The 21,973-nt window shown below is 39.9% G+C and overlaps 1 protein-coding gene across 7 annotated transcripts in view; it reads right to left on the reverse strand.

Annotated features, from left to right (window-relative positions):
• LOC144058818 (glutamate receptor 3-like) overlaps positions 1–21,973 on the reverse strand; it is a 114,755-nt gene that overhangs the window by 22,811 nt on the left and 69,971 nt on the right. For all 7 annotated transcript variants that reach the window (XR_013295488.1, XM_077577379.1, XM_077577382.1 and 4 more), the window contains exons 5-11: positions 15,701–15,754; positions 13,346–13,507; positions 12,097–12,264; positions 11,645–11,749; positions 7,646–7,750; positions 2,980–3,186; positions 355–728 (exon numbers count right to left, since the gene is read on the reverse strand). Coding sequence is in view for 6 of the 7 variants with exons in the window: in XM_077577379.1 (XP_077433505.1) it covers positions 355–728; positions 2,980–3,186; positions 7,646–7,750; positions 11,645–11,749; positions 12,097–12,264; positions 13,346–13,507; positions 15,701–15,754 (1,175 nt within the window). In the remaining variant the exon portion in view is untranslated. The remainder of the gene's footprint in view (positions 1–354; positions 729–2,979; positions 3,187–7,645; positions 7,751–11,644; positions 11,750–12,096; positions 12,265–13,345; positions 13,508–15,700; positions 15,755–21,973) is intronic.

Raw genomic sequence — 21,973 nt, forward strand, 5'->3', positions numbered from 1 at the left:
TTCCGAAATTTATATGGGCAAGAATTTCGGTTATGAAAGGAGTAACCCAGGGGTCTTATTCAGGTTTTTAAAACCCAAATAAGAGCATATTCGTGTTATTGCGCGTGTTTACGTGGCCTTACTAAAGTTTTAAAAGGCTTATTTTATTGCCTGCATGTAAACGTAGTCATCGTACCTTGGTTAAAGGTTGGTTAATCATTTTCATACTGTACATTTGAACTCTCCCAGTGATTTGGGTTTAGCTTAAATTAACTGCCACCTAAGAAAATACAAAAAGTAAAAAAGATGCCTGGCATCTGTACACATCCCATCATTACTAAACCTTTCATTTGATCTTTTGATCCACTGACCCACCTTGGGGAGATATCACAGCCCTGCTGCATGAAGGCGCCCAAAGAGAACCAGAGAGAATTGAAGATCCCAAAGTCATTGGGAGGATCAGGGGGCATCTGAAGGTCTTTGGTCTCGTCCTGTTCGTCAAGGTTCCACTCATAAGGACTGAACCGACTGACCAGGAACAGAACCACGCTCACCCCAATATAGGCAAACACTATACACATCCAGATCTCATAGGCCAGTGGGTCCAGGAAGGAGAAAACGCCAGGCTTGGACTTTTGAGGCTTCTTTATCATAATGGAGATGCCCAAACTCATAAATGGCTTGGAAAAGTCTATCACTTCCTCTCGAACCAGAGTAATGGTGAGAGGCGCAACAGCTATATCTGCTCTCTGGAAACAGGAACATGCACAGTAACCATTAGTTATGACCTGCATAGAATGTCAAGTGTGTACATATGAATCGCTGCAGCTGAAAACTTGTAAGTCAAGGAGAGATGTCATTTATATCATTTATCAAATAAAAAATTGAAGAAAGAGAACCGATATCTTGAGGCACGCTGCAAAACACACTGGAATACTTTTCCATGGCCTATGAATTTAAAAGTAAAAAAAAAAAGGCAAAAAAATGCTTTTTTTCTTACTCACTCACCACACACACATATACAAACATGGTCTCCCCTGTGGGGAAGCGAATCCACAGCACCTTTTTTTTTTTTCTTTTTCTTTAACAATTTGAGGTATGTGATTGAGTGACGTGTGTAGAGGACGATGTAAAACTTCGTTTACCGACGGACACACGCAACCGCGGAGCCGGAGAAATACGCAAATCTTCACTTTGGCCGGAGTTTTTAGAAACCTTCGTTTGTAATGAAAAAAATAAATCCCCGCAGACGTGTGGATGACAGGGCAAGCCACAAAAAAAATATCTCCCGTTTGCAAAAAAAACCCGGCTACGTGTGTACATTGCCTTAGCCTTCATTTTTATTACTTCTAACTCCCAATAAGAGCTCACTAGCTACATGGCAGATAGTGATATAAAATAATTGTTTTAGTCTAGTGACATTGGAATCATGCTAACTTGACATTCTAAGAGTTTTGCTAATGTCTCTGAGCACATTTGATCAGTGGTATAACCTATAGAAGCTATCTTACCGTTAACGCTTACCATATTGAAGCAAACCAACGCACATAGCTAATGCTGCTAATACTTCAACTAAAAATGGCTGGTATGGTGACCTAATTTAGAATAGAATTTTGGGAATAGGAGTTACCAATACTGAAATACATCAGTATATATATAAGCAGTAGAAGTAAAATGCTAGTTCTTATTTTAACGGCAACAGTTTTAATGATTTGTTTTCGGTTACAAATAAAAATGGTAAGTCTTACGACATCCTCTAAATTCTAAAGTAGCTTTCCTTTTATTTGACACAATTTCTAAGTAGAAAAAGCACTTTTTCATAGTCTGTTTAGTCCTAGTAGTGTGCAGAGCGGATTTTTGCTTTGGAAATTGACAAAACGTTAGCTTGTGGCAGACTGAAAATGTTTACAAGGTCAACTGCGGAGGAGCACAAATAGACCCAATAAATACCATTGTTTTCTTTCCCCTGTCAACACACCTTTGTGAAGGGCTATAACCATTTAATCCTTGTGCAGGCGTAAGCAGCCCTCAATCAATGGCCGGGGAAACAAAGCAATAGCAGCCTCAGGCCTAACCTTTAAAAGACAACTAAAATCAAATTAATTTAACGGTCAAAAGGTCAAAATGTACACAACTATTAGTCTCGGCCCACCTGCTGTAAAATTATGGGCTGGTAAAGACTTGATGGTGTTGTGAAAGATTTATTTTTCGCTTCCAGCGGGAGGAGGAGTTTCCCCATTTGAGAGATAATTTGGAGGCCATCGCACATCGAGCCATGCAATCTAGCAGGCTGATGGTTGGGAAATTGAACAGATGAGGAAGCTAAACCCTTTGTGCGTTTTGTATTGGGCTTCAATTCAACTTTTACAAAGGCTCGCAGACAGACGTTCAAGGTAGTGTTGGCGTCGCAAGAGCCTGAGCTCCGTCAGACTTGAAACATGGCGTGACCCTTTCTAATGTGCGAGCCTCAACCTTTATAGAGTACAACACATATGGATCTTGTTGTCTCTAACCGCGAGCCGCCATTTAACTGTTGATTTTGTCAGCTGTGAATTTACAATGTGGCATATTCATCATACACATCAAACACTGAACACAATTACACAGTTACTTCAAAGGGACACAATCCATCTCTCATTGAAGTGATTACACAGTGGTTGCCATATGGACTCATTGTTTTCATGTACTTACCTTGCTTTCGCCTGCAAGAAAGGGAGATTTGTAGGCTAAGCAAGACCGAATAATTGCAGTGAACAGCACTAAGAAATGATTTCATTTTCTCCGTCTCAAGATCATCACCAACCCTCCCATGCTTGAGACTGCGGTGGACAAAATCCCCTCAAGGCTGAGCACCGCGGACGGCATTACGACTTTGTAGCGGGCAATAGCCGATGAGTTGTTGGTGATAAGCTTAAGACAGAAAAATGAGATCTCCTCTCATGTTGAAGTTCCTTGCAAACTGTCATGTAATCAGTGAAAAACGAGGCTCCCAGTACTCACCCCATAGACCAGTTCACCCACCATCCCGTTCCATGCCTTGGTCTCGGGGTCTCGGGCTCCATACTTCCCATCCATTACTATAGACAGTTTGTACTTAATTCCAACATGTTTGGCAATCTCAGATGCTAAATCGACGCAGTAGCCTTCATATCTGTCATTCCCCTCCAGATGCATATAATTTTTCTTGTACATCACATAAGGAGCTTCCTGTTGGTTCAAACACACACTGGTTTACTCACCGCTTGGCACACAATCAGTTAAATACACAGCATTATACAAGCATGCACTCATTTGAGCCTGTGCACTCACACTCACGCACAGATTTAACGTACTACATACTAGACTAGTTGCTATATCCATTTCCATGCAGTCATGCAGAAAGAGGTGATGCATTGCGAATGCACATATATGCTCCGATAACAGCAGCGTGATGGCGTGGAGTCGTGCACACGCTGCCATTACCAAGACGCGGAAGCCAGCATACACCAAGCCCAATGCGCCCAACCCAATTTCAGCCCGAGGGTGCAACTCTGTGGAATCTTAAGGAGTGAAGGAAGGGAGAGCATACTTAAACCGTTTCCACCAACTGATACTGCATTTTATCACAAAATGTCTGACCTGAACTATCCCACTTTTCAGTATTGTTATGTTGGTACAACAGTTGTCGTCGCATGCTTGAAGAAAATGTTGTTTCCTGTTTTGCGCTGCATTCTAGTTTGTTATGATAGGATGTAGAGGTGTCAAAATGAATCAATTAATCGGCACGTAATTGATGATCAAATTAATCAACAACTATTTTAACTCGTTCATTCCCAGCCATTTTCACTGAAGCAACTCCCTTCGCTCCTGGCTGTTTTACTGGATTTTGCAAGATCCACAGAATATTCAGTTATTTTGCTATAAAAAAAAAGTATATTTGTATCTGTTTCCATTTAGCATTAGAGTTAGCATTAGAATATAGCTCAGTTTTCATCATTATTCACGACTATTCGATAGTCACAGTGCTAGTAGGATGTTATGCTATTTACATAGCTAAAGCAGCTTACACCTTGTCCCACAACTATCCCACTTTTCAGTATTGTTATGTTGGTACAACAGTTGTCGTCGCATGCTTGAAGAAAATGTTGTTTCCTGTTTTGCGCTGCATTCTAGTTTGTTATGATAGGATGTAGAGGTGTCAAAATGAATCAATTAATCGGCACGTAATTGATGATCAAATTAATCAACATCTATTTTAACTCGTTCATTCCCAGCCATTTTCACTGAAGCAACTCCCTTCGCTCCTGGCTGTTTTACTGGATTTTGCAAGATCCGCAGAATATTCAGTTATTTTGCTATAAAAAAAAAAGTATATTTGTATCTGTTTCCATTTAGCATTAGAGTTAGCATTAGAATATAGCTCAGTTTTCATCATTATTCACGACTATTCGATAGTGACAGTGCTAGTAGGATGTTATGCTATGTACATAGCTAAAGCAGCTTACACCTTGTCCCACAACTATCCCACTTTTCAGTATTGTTATGTTGGTACAACAGTTGTCGTCGCATGCTTGAAGAAAATGTTGTTTCCTGTTTTGCGCTGCATTCTAGTTTGTTATGATAGGATGTAGAGGTGTCAAAATGAATCAATTAATCGGCACGTAATTGATGATCAAATTAATCAACAACTATTTTAACTCGTTCATTCCCAGCCATTTTCACTGAAGCAACTCCCTTCGCTCCTGGCTGTCTTACTGGATTTTGACTGATTTTGCAAGATCCACAGAATATTCAGTTATTTTGCTATAAAAAAAAAAGTATATTTGTATCTGTTTCCATTTAGCATTAGAGTTAGCATTAGAATATAGCTCAGTTTTCATCATTATTCACGACTATTCGATAGTGACAGTGCTAGTAGGATGTTATGCTATGTACATAGCTAAAGCAGCTTACACCTTGTCCCACAACTATCCCACTTTTCAGTATTGTTATGTTGGTACAACAGTTGTCGTCGCATGCTTGAAGAAAATGTTGTTTCCTGTTTTGCGCTGCATTCCAGTTTGTTATGATAGGATGTAGAGGTGTCAAAATGAATCAATTAATCGGCACGTAATTGATGATCAAATTAATCAACATCTATTTTAACTCGTTCATTCCCAGCCATTTTCACTGAAGCAACTCCCTTCGCTCCTGGCTGTTTTACTGGATTTTGACTGATTTTGCAAGATCCACAAAATATTCAGTTATTCAGTTATAAAAAAAAAGTATATTTGTATCGGTTTCCATTTAGCATTAGAGTTAGCATTAGAATATAGCTCAGTTTTCATCATTATTCACGACTATTCGATAGTGACAGTGCTAGTAGGATGTTATGCTATTTACATAGCTAAAGCAGCTTACACCTTGTCATCTCACAGCTCATCTCAATTGAAATGTGACCCTGATAAGTGTTTCAAGATACGAGACGTATCACAGCAGACCAAAACAAACGGTATCATTTGGTGGAAAACTGGTGCGTTTACACAACATCAGAAGAGTTTTTACTTTTGGTTCTTGATATACGGTGTCCAAAAGATCCCTTTCTCACACAGCCTTGAAAAAAAAATCACTAAAATATCTCAAAACATGGCAATGTTGATTTGTAAAGAAACTGTATCTCGGTCTTTTGAATCTCTTATGTCAGCATTTGCGTGGGTTTAACTTTTTACAGTTTAGCGTTAAAACCAATGTTGTGTAAATGGCCCTTACTGTGAACGGTGGGGGAGTACAGAGAGGCATAAAGGGGCTGGGGAGTCATTGGATAGGCAAGGTCAGCACAGTTGTGGGTGAGGATGGGGATGGGGATGGGTTTCACAAGTAAATGCTAGTGACAGGAGAGAGATCAGAGTGCCCAATCTTATTTCAACATATTCAAGCTCATTTGCACTAGTGCATAATTATAAAGGCTGTTCCATTCCAAAAAAAAGAGGGAAAGAGAAAAATCAATACAAAAGTAAAAAAAAAAAAAAAAAAAAAGCTGTAGCTTTACAGAAAAAAAAAAAGGAAAACCACTCCCTGTATGAAGGAATTAGAGCAGGAGCGTGCTAGGTTTTCATCTCCCTCTCAAAATGCTGGTGCAGCTTATCTTTTCTCTTCCCGAGCACATCATCATTAACAAACAATAGTGGCTGCTCAGGAGAGCGGGCATCGTCATTACAGCCGCACGCAATTAGAGTGCAAGTGGGAAAGCGATGGTTTGTTTGTTCAGTGCTGAACACATCCCCTCACCTCGGAATCCGTCAAGCCTCCCCCCACAGTTAACTGCAAGTCTTCCTGCTACTGATTGGCGTGCTTGGTTTTAAATATGTGGTTTTCATTTCTATCCATTTTTCATATCTTACACAGTAAATTCTGTAGAGTAAATTCGACTCTATTTAGAGTGGGACCAAATAGACTCCGTTTTAGAGTAATATTTACACTTGCAAGAGAGTAAATAAAGAATCGAAAACAAATATAAAAGGGTTGAGGAACGAACTCAAAACCTTCAGTTTCGGTGACAGCCGATCGACTCTCTGAGCCACGCAGCTCCTGCTGTGTTTAAGTATATCGTTTGTGTCAGCTGGAATCTTCCTAACTCCAAGAGCAAAAACATTCTTTTTTGCTCTCCTCTTGGAGGTAAGGAAACAGCACACAGTCAATTCTGTAGAGTAAATTTGACTCTATTTAGAGTGGCACCAAATAGACTCCGTTTTAGAGTAATATTTACACTTGGAAGAGAGTAATGAATTGAAGGGAAAAAAAGTCACTCAAGGGTTAAGGAAGGAACTCACGTCCTTCAGCTTGGGAGACAATCTACTCCATGAGCCACGCAGCTCCTGCTTTGTAGTTCTTAGTATATTGCTTGTGTCAGCTGGAATCTTCCTAACTACAAGAGACCAAAAAGGATGTATTTACTTTCTTGGAAATAAGCTAACAATAGGGAGGGGTATAGTTCAGGTTATAGTGTGGCAGTCTCACAAACTCAAGGTCGTGAGTTCGTTCCTCAACCCTTGGGTGACTTTGTTTTTTCTCTTCAAGTCTTTATTTTACTCTCTTCCAAGTGTAAGTCTTAGCCTACTCTAAAACTAAATCTATTTGGTCCCACTCTAAATAGAGACAAATTTACTCTAGAGTCAAATTTACTCTACAGAATTATAATTACATAATTACCAAATGGAAGTTCAACACAGAACAAATGGAAGGAGCAAGAGAAGGGAAATAATAACAAGGGAAAATACCACAACTTCCTATTATTTAGCTTTTACCAGCTTGGAAAAAAAACACGTCATGATCATCCTCAAGTCATTCCTTTCGGCCAGTCGATCCCAAGTGTCATTGAACATTTACTTGATGAGGACAGACAGGTCTACTTACGTATGTAACTGATGGAGTCAACCATTATTATTGATACCATTATTGTGATGTCACTGCTACGACAGGCCACTGAAGTATGGAAAATCAAAATGCTTTGACACCCACACGGATACAGTTGAAACACTCCCCCCCGTCACGGGTCGACTGTTTCAACATGTAGTGAGTGGATGGAAAGCAACACAAAAAAGATGTGGTTCTACCCGCCCAGGACAGAATGTATCACTCGTTGGCAATCGACACCATGACCTTGAGTGGCAGAATACGTGAAACATTTCAAACAATTTGGAAAGTGTACCATAATAGTAGTGACCACAATCGTTCGGTTTTCCACTGAGGAGTCGTTGGTGACCTGCGGGTCCATTATATTTACAAAGCGTGTGAACTCGTTCCAGTACCCGATCTGTGAAGAGAGAATGTTGGTTAGTGCTGCTGCAGTTACAAATGACTACAACTTGGCTCATATCCCAACCTGAAAATGAAGGAAGACACTTTTGAATGATGGGACTACCATTATACTATATATATATATATATATATAAATATATATATATATATATATATAAATATATTAGTTTTTTATTTTATTTTTTTTCTCTTTTTTTATGGAGAGCTCAGTATTGTTCATTCGATTTGACATATCATCATTGCTCTCCTTTTTTATTTTTTATTAAAAAAATTGTTTTTTATATATATATATATATATATATATATTTATTTTTATTTTATTTATTTTTTATTTTTTTGTATGTGTGTGTGCATGCGTGCGTGCGAGCGTGTGTGTATTCATCAGTTCACCTAAAACCTATTAAAAAAAATCCCATACTAATAATATAATATATTAGAGGTTTTAATTAGGGATGTTCGAAACCACTATGAAGTGCAGGTAGTCCTCTAGTTACGAATATTCGACGCCAGACTGTGAGTACATTTCACAGGCTCTCCTGGAGGATATTCATGAGAAGCAGCCCTTAGTCGTCTTCTTTATTGGTATAGTAGCACCCCCCCCCCCCACAAAAAAAATAGCATTTTCCTTAAAATTGCATTGCATTAATGTAACGTTTCTAAAACTGCTGTCACAAGTAGTGATACCTTGAAATAAGGACAAGTATTGGCCCGATACCGATACCTGGAATCGGTACTCGCCCATCCCTAGTTAGAATGGATCAAAAGCGTGAATACTGTACAGCTGGTTTAGGGCACGAATCATTATTACCACATTTATAGATTTGAACTAACCAGGGTAAGGGTCGTTAATGTAAACGTGAAAACAACGGCAATCTATAGAAACCACATTTGTGGGGAGATTTTGACATGTAGTGATGAAAAGTTCAGTAGTGCTTGAAATCTACAGTAACTTTTAATATCAAAATACAACAACAATGGTCTAAAATAAGTGTAGGTGAAAATTAGTACAGATACCCCGTAATGGTATCAGGCCGATACCCAGCCTTATTTCAAGGTATCGGTATTCGGTACTCGTGAAGTGCAATTTTAAGGGAAAATGCTATATTCTAATATAAGTTGTAGGTCTTTCTTTAAAATAATCTGCCATTGTTTCTGCACAGTAAATTTATATATCAAAATTACTAGTGGTATCGGTACTTGGTATTGGTGACTATTCAAGTGTTGAGTGCTCGTACTGGCATCAGTCTGAAAAAAATTGGTCTTGAACATCCCTCGGAAAACTGAAAATAATCATTTGTGATCTCGTATTTGCATTTAACTGTGTTTTAATTAAAGCATTACTTTAGTGTTTTTTTAAAACAACTTAATTTTGGAGGTATTATTTTGTAATTATATTATATGCGGGGTCTAAAGACACCCCCGAAAAAATTTAATGTTCCACCTAAAAAAAATGACATAGTGCATAATAACTTAAGTAAACATTTGCATTATGAAACCGCTACAAATGTGCTTCCATATGATCTAAATCTATAATCATGAACTTCGTATGGTCCTCGGAGGACTTGAGAAAAATGTAAATGTTGCCTTTGACAGAAAAAAGCAGAACCAACGCCTGGTTTAGGCCATAATGACCTTAGTGCCGAGCTCTTTAAAACAATGCATTTCCCACAAGTCTGCATTATAATACTGTACCATAATAGAAATAAATGAGATGAATGCTAAAATGTGAGCGGTGCAGTGATGTGACTAATTATCACATACATAAAAATGCGTCATTCATTTTTAAATTCTTCCATGTTTCTATTTATTTATTTATTTTATCTAATACTGCAGTTGAATGTCTTTTTCAGCAGTAGATGAGAATATGGCAGACAACAGAAATTCCTACCACTTTCAGCCTCCCAGGTTTTATGGTAAATAATTGATATTCAGGCCTGTGAACTGCATACATGCTTAATAATTGAGGATATAATTCCAGTGGCTCTACGGTTTCTTCTGCGAGGCCCCGCCGCGGCAGTTACTCTGCATTCTGCCGTACAGATGCTTAACTCACACCAATGTCAAGTGTTTGTTTGCCCATCTGAAATAATGGCTCCTCTGGCTCACGATGAAACGCCTTGCATATGTCGCTGCCAGTGTTCTAACTGTTGCTGGCTCCGATTTTCTCATTCGCATCTGGCCTCCATTCCCCCCCCCACACCCAGAACCCCCCCTCACGTCAGATCTTTAAATATTTGGGCCAGGCAGGTGTTCAAAAGAAAGAGAAAAACATTTCACACGCTGAGTGGAGGCGTTAGAATGCGGCAAAGTTTTGTGCCGGGGCTGTTGAGAATGTATTGTAGTTGTTTCCACAAACCGCAAATTGTTTATCCCTTCCTGTCTGTAAGCTCGTGGGATGAGAGCCGCGGAATGAGAGTCGTGTCATGGAGCGCTGCTCCAGAGGCAAAGTCCCGATTTCACCCTGAGTGGCCGGGACACATATCAGCCCCATACATCACTCGTGACAGTCGCAGCTTGCAGGCCGCCTCCTCTCACTGCCGCTGGGCTGACTTGGCCTCCCACTCCTGACAAACTGTTGCCCAGCTTGTCTTCTGTGCCCTCGCTGCCTCATATTCACCCCGTGACCCCCATCGCTCCCCCACCCCGCCCACACCCTCCCGTAACCCCCACCAGATCCCCGCCCTCGGCTGCCTTTTTCGCTGTAAGGGTAGCGTGATGCTAATTGAAGTGTGAGTTTTATAGGCCTCAAAGGCCGGCGGTGTAATCATGTGCCATATCGGAGCCGATCACACTCGCGAGAAAATCCCAGCTGTCTCTTGGATACTGGGTGAGGTTATGAAATAAAGCCAGAGGTCATTATATGTTATAATGTGAATGCAAGGCTGGGAATTACCATTTTAAAGGCGAGCCAGAGAAATTCTCAGATCTTTTTTTTTTTTTTTTTTTTTAACAGTAATTGGTTATTTGAATGGTCATTACTGTCAGGAGAGGGCCAGAAATCATACCTGCGCGATCCCACGGCAATACTCTTTCATCTTTCATGATGGGACACTTTTAGCAGGCTGATCGCAGGCTGTGTGTGATTTGTGTGCCTTTTAATCGTAGCAGAGTAGCTACGGGTAACGGGAAAATGCTGCTGTACGTATGACACCAAGAGCCCTTAGCGTTGAATAAATGGAGGGAATGCCTTATTTGAAAATATTAACCAATTCATTGATCCATTTATTGTTTAAAAATCATCAAAATTGAGTGCAGTACTTGACTGTAACCAGCAGAGGCGCAGTCAATTCACTCTTAATTTTATCCGCCATTTTAAAATTTTGTCTCAGTTTAAGTCCAGTTTCAATCACACTAAAATTGAGCATTTTAGTCCAAGAAAAAAAAAATATATTAGAGGCTTAAAACCTTAAATAAAAAATTAAAAAAAACTTCATTACTAGTGGTGGTCCTCAAGGTTAAGTTGTTGAGCCACTTCATAATCTACTAACTTCCGCTTGGCTATATCTACTGTGAATTTAAAATCCTTTTTCATTGCTTAGCGAATGGCACCCAGCATCTACCTAGCCGCTAATCCACACTATCACACGGCTCCCTCTCTGATTGTTTTCATTCAAATTTCTAATACTTAGCATAAATACGAATGGAATGCTTTGTTTTGCTACAAAATCCTTGGAAGAATTGCAAGTTGGCAAGCAGGCTAACAAAGTTAGCGCTTTAGTAACTCTGCATTACTTTCCTTTGTTTTTCTTTTTTTTCATCGTTAGACTGATCATGGCGTTCCATATTTCACTGTGAATTTTTTGTTTCTTAATTGACCATAAATAATGTCTATAATGAGAAAAAAAAAATCACATCAGCTTATTTGGAATGACAAAGGCCTTTTTCTTACCTTCCTCGGCCCGCCGATTTTCATCTCATACACATCTATGGTGTAGTTGGTTCGACGGCCATAGTTGTCAAACTGGATGTTGCCAGTCATCCCCTTCACTTGGACCTGCCATGTGACACACGCACACAGATCACTTTGCATATATAGCTGGTATTAGACTTCTCATGTCCTTGGAGCTACTGGAGTGTGCACAGTCTGTTAATCAAATGATGAACTGGATTCATTTTAATAAAAGATGTAGTTTTATGGTAATGAGGGTCTGAATTTGAGTGAGCTCCGCGCAGAGATATCCGGAGGCAGAACGGCTCCATGCTCGCTGGCTTCCCTTCTCTCTGTCACTTTCCATCTTTATCTCGTTCTCCTTCGCTATCTCTGCGTCGCTTCTTCCAGTCTTTTTCGCCACTCGTTCCTTTGCCCCCTCTCACCCGCCATCCTCCTCTTCCTCCCCCTACCGTTTTGAGAGCTCTCTCGATATCGATGCCTTGGCTCCAAGGAACGGCGGGATTGGCAAGGCAGTCTCCGGCGCTGCCGCGGCGAGAGACGTCCACGCGTTGGCGCCGCAGGTACCGGAAGGCCTCTGCTATCACCAGGATGGCATCGTGCGTCAGCGCTGAAGTATACTTTAATGGAAGAAGAAGAAAAAAACAGGCGGAAACAGAGCAAGCTTGAATTACTGACTTTGAATTTTGTATTGGCGAAGGGATTCCTCTTCACATTCTGCACTATAAAAACAGTTGGGTCAAAAATAACCCAACTATGGGTCAAAAATGGACCAGTCCTCTCCTTGGGTCTAATGACCCAACTATGAGTCAAGAAATGGGTCTTTTATAAAAGAACTCATAAATATTGGTCAAATCCTTGACTTGGGTCAAAAAATTGTGTCATTTTGAAAGTTGAGTCAAATTAACCCATAAAGTGGATCGGTCCATTTTTGACCCATAATTGGGTTACTTTTGACCAAACAGTTTTTAGAGTGTGTCTTTGCCATTTTTTCTTCTTTTTTTTTTAAAGTTAAGACTACCGATGACAGTTAATGGAACTAAAAGGTTGCTGGTTTGACCCCCACTTTTCTTTCATCCTATTGAAGTGTCATTCTAAAGCAAAAGTCTGACTACTCAGTTGCTCATGAATCTGAATAAGCATCTGGGGACAGAATAAAATATCTTTGAGTACTCTGAAGCTTCACGAGTACTCCATAAATGCATTTATCTCAGCAATCTAATCAGACAGATTTGATTAGAACTTCTAGTCGTGTGGTCAGAATCGCTTTCAAAACTTTTAGTGCATAAATTGCACAAAGCTAGCGCATCAATACGGGATCTTATTCCCTGCGCACGTCCCCTTTAACATAGCCTGACCTTTTCACTAGCGACGGCGTGGGCAACTTTTTTTTTTTTTTGGACCACCGCAGCTTGACAAAATCTAATTAAATGCCATTCAGAATCCATTTCTTTCTTGCGCATTGTTTAATTAGATGTAAATTGGAGCTACGATATAACCTTGCCTCCCAGTGCTTATCGATATATTGATTGTTGGGGGTGGGGGGGGGGTGCAAAGTAGAGGAAGTAAAGAGCGGGAGGAAGACATAATGACAAAGGCAAACAGCGGATGAGCGGAAAGAAAAAACAGGACAGAGATAACTTCAGAGGGAGCGATCATCTTACTTTGCATGCATAGTGTAAGGCCTTCCAATCAAAGTACCTTCAGAGGAGCATTCCGGGCTTCTGGGAATTCTCTTTCATCAAGCCGCTCCCAGCGCTGCATAAACTGCTGCACAATGGGGTTCTGAGGGTTGACTATCTGAAACCCTGAAATGTTGGCTCCTCCGGCAAAGACTTTGTCCAAACTCACATTAGAAAATCCCTGAGACGAGAAAGAGGGCAAAAACGTGTGTAACTTGCGTTTCTTTTTAATAAGGCTTGAGGCGAAAGACTACAAAAATATTAGCGCTATTATGGCAGTGCGCAAAGTGCATTGTACGAAGAGGCTTATGCTGTAGGCATAGCGAAATAACGTGTTTGCTTGCTTTAAACTTTGTGGTGCAACTTGTAGCCAAATAAATACCCTTCCCGTACACACTTAAGTGTTTCAATTGAGGTTCTAGAACTGACTGTTGTATGTATGCCAAGTAGGGGTGTCAGGCAATTAAAAATTGTAATCGTAATTAATCGCATTACTTCAATAGTTAACTCACGATTAATCACAAATTTGATATCTATTCTTAATGTACAATAACGTTTGGATGTCATTGGATCCCTACTAACTGGGAGTGTGTTGCGGAAGTGGTATATTTTTAGCGTTTCATTTAGCATGTGCAATTCGAATTGTCAAAGCCGAGACAAATTGTGCTAGCGGTTGCAGAGCAGTGCCGATGTACTGCAGACAAAATGAAAGGAGCTTGAGAGGACTTTTCCGCTCGTGTGAACTGTTTTGAAATGCCAGAAACAAAAACGATTGCTTATATTGTGTGTTCAGCAATATTATTCTAAGTAACCAATCACAAGAAGGAGTCATGCCATATGACCTATGATAAAACTCCTTTCAGCAGTGCATTTCCTTGTGTCCGGGTCATTTGATTTCACTGCAATGTGACAATGTGAGGTTTTTTTTTTAGGTGCACTGTCCAAACTTTCTAATGCACGGGCTGGGCAGATACACCAAATCCCCATACAATTGGCAATTGGCAATCAAACAAAACATGGCCCTTATGTGGTTGTTGTTTGCCCCCAAGTCGTCAGAGCCATATATTTATTTTCTCTAACTCAGGAATGTCTCTTCTACTAACGCTTCCAATTCCATCACTTCTAACATCTTCTCAGATCTCCCAAATTGTCAATGGTAAAAGCATGCTTTTAGAGTGAACCCAATTTTTTTGGAAATGTAGCATATCTAGCCCATATCGCTTAGATTACCAGTATATCCAGGGATGTGATTTGACCAAAGTGAAATTATCTGAAAATTTAGCCGGGGGTCTGGGGGCCGCTGGCACCCAGCTAGGTCCAGGGCAGTGCCCTGGTGGGGGCACAAGGAGGGCGTAGCCCCCCCGGAGCTCATGGGTTTTCCGTGTTTTTAAGTACTTTCAATGCACTCACATGACAAAGAAATAGACAAAACAACAGCATAAATTTTCAATGTATATTGAACTATCCCATATAAAATGGCAGTTTTAGTCAACTCAAAATCAGTCACAATCAAAAACATTGGACTGCCTTTGCTTTTAAAAACTATCACTGAGAATATCATCATATCTAACTAATGTGATTACTAAGTTAACACATAAATAATGTTGAAGAGTTCAAATTTCATGAACAAATAATTGTATCATGACCAAATGAAAAGTAACTCATATTAGAGCATACCACAAATGTCTTTGTTATAGCAGAAGATGTTATCTATCGGAGTCATGTGCATACACAATGAACTACTAAAAAAAAAAAAAAAAAAAAAAATCGGAATTTTTTTTTTGGGGGGGAGATAAAAAAAGCGGAATTCCCCGAATTAGCGGAAAAATCACATCCCTGTATATCAGATCAGTCCGTTTACGCTGCAGTCACTTTGGCAGATATTCAGTTCATATCCACATTTTCAAGAGGTCTAAATTGTGTCACTTCAATAATTCTAATCCAATTATTCTTTTAATCCCACTGCAGCCATGACCTGGATTTATACTTTTTTTAAGGTGAAGTTGTGGTTTTCGCTGTATGCCACATTCTCAGTCTGGAAAAATGTGAGTGGGATCACTCAAACTTGTGCAAAGTGAACACGTCTCATAGCAGAGTGAGTGGGCTGCAGGTAAAAGGCTGTCCTCCACAGGCAATTGAAAATGTTTACTGCGGTTTTCTATTGCCTGTTGGGCTATTTATATTGCACATTTCACATTTATTAGCACTTGTACAATATTGTCTTACGGCCGTATCGGTACTGATAAAAAATAGTGGGTAAAATGTGAAACGTTTAATGCAAAAGTTTTTGGGTGTGCGCCATTAAGGAACCTCGATGTCTGCACATCGCAAAAAGGCAGGTCCCGTGCCCCGCAGCGTCTCAATTACTACTTACAAGATTGGACAGAATGTAGTGGTAGCCACGACTATTCTTCCCCAGGGCCACAACCTATTGGAGAACAACACGGGCACAGTCAACCATCCATGTCATCAAAAATTAGGCCTTGCATATTATATAAGCGGTTACACAAATAAAACGTCAATGTGGCAGATTCCCATAAGCGCACGGTCTTCTGCTGAAGTGGAACGCCGCGGCCTGTGGAAGAACAAAAGGCAGGTAGCGGAAACGAATTGAGGTGACGCTGATAATGAGAGAAGCACGCCGAACATCCTTGACTGTTTCCGCTCATTTTGAAGTCGCTGTTGGACAGAAAGGAGAACGAGAAGGGGGAGAAAATGACATATTTAAAGCAATTTACAGTTGAGACAGTGAGATGTAGTGCGGATGCCGCTCTGCTTTGAACATATCACACCTTTGCGGCATAAAAGCGCGTTTCAACCCACGCAGCCTGTCTGAAAATAGTAAGTGCTGTTCTACGCCTTTCCATGACTCCGCTACCAATCATGTTGCTTTTATGCTACATTTTCCTCCCACTGTTGATTATTTTGTTGATCAGTCTGACACTGACACTTCATGTGGTCCTGATACTATTGCGTAACATATATATGCATAACATGTTGGACAACAGCCATATAGGAAGAAATTGTGCATGACTTCTACAGTATGTACAGTAGAAAATCTGTGTATTGATTGTATGTTGCCTTTTAAAGCAACATTTGCATGTTTGCTTTCTTCTTGATTTGTCATGACAATTATTGAACAATTAAACAAGGCAATAGGAGCCTTGACCATTAAACTTACAGGAAATAAAAAATTAACTCATGCACTCCCAGCTATTTTCACTGAAGCAACCCCCTTCGCTCACCGCTGGTTTACTGGATTTTGACAGATTTTGCAAGGTCTACAGAAGATTGTGTTCTATTGCTATAAAAACATGGAACCTACCCCAAAAAATATTAGAGTATCTTCTTTCATCAGGGAAAAAAAAGTATATTTGTATTAGTTCCAGAATAAAGCTAAGTTTCATCATTATTCACAAACCTGGTAAAAACACTGGGAAAAAGAGCTTGTTTCAACATGGCCCTGGCATTTTTTCTAATAACTACCATTGCTTTAAGCAACCTCTTCTTGTCAGAAGCTCTATCAAGGCCTTCTGTATGCTCTAGCATAAAAAAAAACACAAGAAATGTATAAATATGTTATTGGGAGGGCAGGACAAAGTATTAAAAAACATATTTTTACGTTTTTTTGGGTTTGTATGCTTTAAGTTGGATTTTGCATGTGTAATAGCTTACATTCTTTTGGGTGGACTTTCTACAAGGATTCTACAGCAAACCCATCTCACAATTCGATTTGATTCCTATTTTTGGGTCTGCGATTTGATTCAGAATCGATTTTCGATTAAGAACGATTTTTGATTCAAAATGATTTGATTGACAATGATTTTTGCTTCAATTTATAGATGTGCCGGGAATATCATAATGATCTACTCCAGTCTGACTCGCTAATGCTAATTAGCACGCTACTCGCGGCACTTTTATCACTCAAAAGAACGTCTCCACTCTGCAAAAAAAAAAACTTTTATTGGAAATAATTTGACCGTGACTTTTTCTTTCTACTCTCTAATGTGGCTACAACTTAACAGTGTATCAGACCGCGTGGAACCACACTGCCCCTCAGTGGCCAAATTGGGTACAACATGAACAGAGCTCCCAGTAAAGGCACACACAAACAAAGGCAAGACGGTATAAAATAATTTAAATAAAATCCATTTTGGGACATTTAAAATCGGTGTGCCCCAGATTTTTTTGGGGGGCACACCCCTATTATCCATGACATTATTTCTCCTTCACAATGCTCTAAACTCTGGAATACAGCAAACAATTTAAAAGTCGCCACAGTTTTAATGGGGTACTTGTATAAACTTAACAAACCGCTTCTCTCTTTACAACCTGTCCACCCCGGACTTAACGTTGTTTTTTTCCCGGAGAGCAGTGCAATTGGGGTGAGCGCATTGTTCACTGTCAAGTCGTTTGGGAGGGTCAGTGTTCTGTGACAACTTCCCCATCGTTATGGCTTTAAACCCGGAGCGCTGCAGGATGTCAGAACGAGGCGGCTATCAGAATCCATCAGTGTGCATCTAATGGCCCTTTTACAATGACGCATCCCCTTCGCACTGTAAATGTTTGCCTCTTTTTTTTTTTCCGCTGGAATCCTGCATTTTATCGTCCTAACCTTGACTTTGGCCATAAGCCTCGTCTTGACTTTGGCCATAAGCCTCGTCACACCTGCCCTGGAGCGGTCCAGCCAAATGCCACGCCCCCCTCCCCGCCTGCTGTCAGACTGGCAACAGTGGCACACGACAACCTTGGCATGGAGCACAGCCAGCTTCTCGTCACACTACCTTGTCTGTAAAAAAAAAAAAAAAGGCAAGAGAACAATGACGATCTGTTAATGGAGTCAATGAGAAAATGATTCTCTTCTTTGTGCTTTCATTTGAGTATTGACTTTGTGTTATTGTCAAGAGAGAAAGATCAACCTTCATTCCCTGAGAGCACAAGCAATTGTCATCTCAGCCTTAGCAAACCAAATGCAATTTTGCTCCTATTTCCTTTAAAATTGGTGAGGTTTTTTTTTCTCCAAAGGACAAAGCTAATTTAATATTAATCCATTTTACGCCATCACCATTCTCCCTGAATTGATTCCTGCTGCTTTTAATCTCAAACACATACAAACAGAAACCTGCTAACCCCATTATTCCCTTTCATGGTGACACGGGAGAAGGAAAAGTGTTTAGTGTATCCGTCCCCTCTATAATACAATTCCTCTTTTTCATAGCCTCATGAAAATCGATCCGTCCGGGCCGGGAGTTTTTCCTTAAAAGCCCAATGACGACAGACAACAACTATGACGACCTTGACTTCACCCTCGCGCAGTCTGCCAGACACACGGAGAGCTCGAAATGTAGAGCTACAGCTTCACGTTCTCCTCTAGCTTTGACCTTTCCAATGCCGGCTGTGCTGCAAGACAAGACGCAGCTCTGATAATGATAGCCTCCGCACTATTTGTACACAGCTCACATTCCTTTCGGGCATATGGACGAGGGCCTTTTGAGACATTAAAGTATCATGAGAAAATAACATGCACCAAACGAAGTGCCATTGTATTTGGAATTAATTACGTTAACACATAGTTGCATGCATCGCAATCCATTTTAATATTTGGTAAAATATAATTGGTATTCCCACATATGTTATTGTGATTTTTATTCTCCACACTTTTTTGCCATGCAATAACTCAATTTATGCCCTTCAAATTTAAACTTGCTCACCCTGGCTTTATCTATCGACTGATTCCAGATTACTTACAGTATTCACACAATTTAGCGTTAAAAAAATGAAAAATCAACTTTTCCCCATACATTTTCAATGGGACTGACGTTGAACTTTTTCTAAGTCCCACTTTCCACGCCCACTTCCATACGTACAACCGATCATCATTGCCAGGTGTCTGCCAGTAGCCAGGAGGTTGCACGTTCAAATCCCATGGCCGTTATGCTAAGTGATATACATGTATACCAACTGACTATCATATCAGGAAATGGATTATAATTTCACTGAAATGATTTAAGCGCAGGCATTCAAATCTTAGCATTCAGCTTTTTTAGCATTCCCACGCAATTTCTGCAAAAATGGCACTTTGTCGAGTTCATCTTAGTGTTGCAATTCAAAAAATGAAACTCATGAAATAAATACATCAAGAAATAATTACAGTGAATAATTTGTTTAAATACACCACCTCAAACAAATACAATATTGTGCTGTATGAAAAAAAAACCTAACCTAAGAATGACAGTAATTAGAAATGTGCCTTTTGTGTGTTTAACGAATCTGTACGTTTCAAGTTTTGAATCAAACTCCATAAGTAAATGAACTTTTTCTATGATAATCAAATCTATTGGGATGTATCTGCATTCGTATTACAGATTAGAGAACAATGCGCATCCACAATATTACGTGGTAATTGTAGTGATATAAAACATGATACGAGAGAAGCCTCATATGCTGAAACAATTATCTCTGGGACGATGAAACATAATTTGGTCAATTATAAAGCATGATTGCTTTCATTTGGTGATTATCTTATCATTTTAGCACTAATTTGTAAACCTTCCATGTAAGATGAACCATGATTACGTTCGATGTGTGCATTTAGACTCAGAGGGGCATTCGATTTGGTCTTAATATTTGATTACGCCATGGAAAATGTATCCAAGAGATCCAATACAAAAACTCTATCAAAATATCAAATGATTGCTTTTGATTAATATTGTGAGAGAGGTATTCGTTTCACAGTAATTATTACAGTTCAACAGTTTCCATTTTTTGTCTCCAATGTGGAACTTGACAGAATTTCGAATCTTCGAGGTTCCACTTCATCTTTATCCAGAGGGCCAATTGTCTCCTCTTTGCTGTAGAGATCTCGCCGCGTTCCACTTCACTCACAATGAATTGGAGATTTGAGAGCTTCGGTTCACTGGGTCAGTGTCCCCTAGTGGAAGTATTAGCACGCTTTGGCTAACAGCCATTGGCAGGAAGATGATATGCTCCTCTGTGCATTAGACAGGGTTGGGCTGGTTACTATGTTCCGATACAGTTAGTAATTAATTACCTATTGGCAAATGTAGTGCGTAATAAAATACCCACTTGATTATTTTTAATTACTTGTTGATTAGTCCAATACTAAATATGCTAATAAAGACAACATACATTACAATTTGTCTGCCAATTTCTCCCGCAAAAAAACAAAAACTTCCCCCGACTCCTGTGGTTATAATATAATGTTACACGCTATCAACTGCAAAAATATCTTGTTTATTCTCGATGTTTAGCAGCTTAAATGTGAAATATAGTGTTTGATTACTAAAGCAGTTTGTGATTGTGTTCAAGGAAGTGTAAAACTTTGCGAAAAAAACAGCCAGTGACGCGGCAAGCAAGCAGGCTAGCCAGCTAGCTGGCTGCTAGCTAATGTTAATTTTGTTAATGAAAGAGTTATAGTCAACAACCTTTAACTCATTTGTTCCCCAAAACGTATAAATACATTCTATTTTAAATATTACCATGCTCCCAAAGACGTATTTATATGTTTTTATGGGGGTTTTTACGCTAGCGTAGTGGTGCCCAAGTCCGGTCCTCAAGAGCCCCTATCCAGCCTGTAGCTCTCCCCTCAACGCAGCTCGATCTAATGACCAGCTCATCAGCAAGCTTTGTAGAAGCCATATAAATAACGATCCTGTTCATGAATCAGGTGTGTTTGTTGGAGAGAAACATGGAAAATAGGGGCTCTCGAGGACCGAACTTGGGCACCCCTGCGCTAGAGCATACAGAAGGCTTTGATGCAGCCTCTGAACTGAAGAGAATGCTCGAAGCAATGGTGGTTATTACAAAAACGGCCAGCAGGTAGCAGCAGAGTATAAGAGAACAACCAGGGCCATGCTGCAAAAAGCTCTTTCCCCACTGCTGTAAACAGATTTGTGAATAATGATGAAACTTAGCTATATTCTAATTCTAATTGCTGCCAAACGGAAACAGATAGAACTATACTTTTTTTTGTCCTGACAAAAGAAGAGACTCTAATCTTTCTTTTGGTACGTTCCATGTTTTTATAGCAATAGAAAACAATATTCTGCGGGCCTTGCAAAATCCAGTAAAACAGCCAGGAGCGAAGGGGGTGGCTTCAGTAAAATGGCTGGGAGTGAATGACTACATTTTGTACTAAATCTACCTATTTTTTTCTGTTACTGTAGCACAATGCCTTACCTTTTTTATGTCCTAATTATGTAAATCCGTTAGATGTATTCTGTTACTCCCTAAGCATGGCATTAGGACATACATTGTGCCCATGATTTAATACACAGTGAAGCCATACAATATAGCTGTCATATGCTGGCAACGCTCCAACGGCTGAACATTTCCAAACACCTGATTCATATTCAGCAGATTGTCATTGCTGAGATATGAGATCAATTTGAGACTTGATGCCTCAAGGCAATGAAAATAATGAGGCACCCTCATGAGCGCAAGTTTTTATGTGAGGCTTTTTGAAACAGCAAGGTGTCCTTCTCCTCTCTCGGTGAAAACGATCGCTGTGATTTTGCTTTATGTCATAAGCAAAAACATGCTCTGCTTCGCAGACTTTAGTGTCACAACACTGCGTCCTTGACACGTGTATAAATTGTCAGCAAAACATTCTCAGCCTTCGGAGTCA

This window comes from Vanacampus margaritifer, chromosome 10 (assembly GCF_051991255.1).
Source record: "Vanacampus margaritifer isolate UIUO_Vmar chromosome 10, RoL_Vmar_1.0, whole genome shotgun sequence".
NCBI lineage: Eukaryota > Metazoa > Chordata > Actinopteri > Syngnathiformes > Syngnathidae > Vanacampus > Vanacampus margaritifer.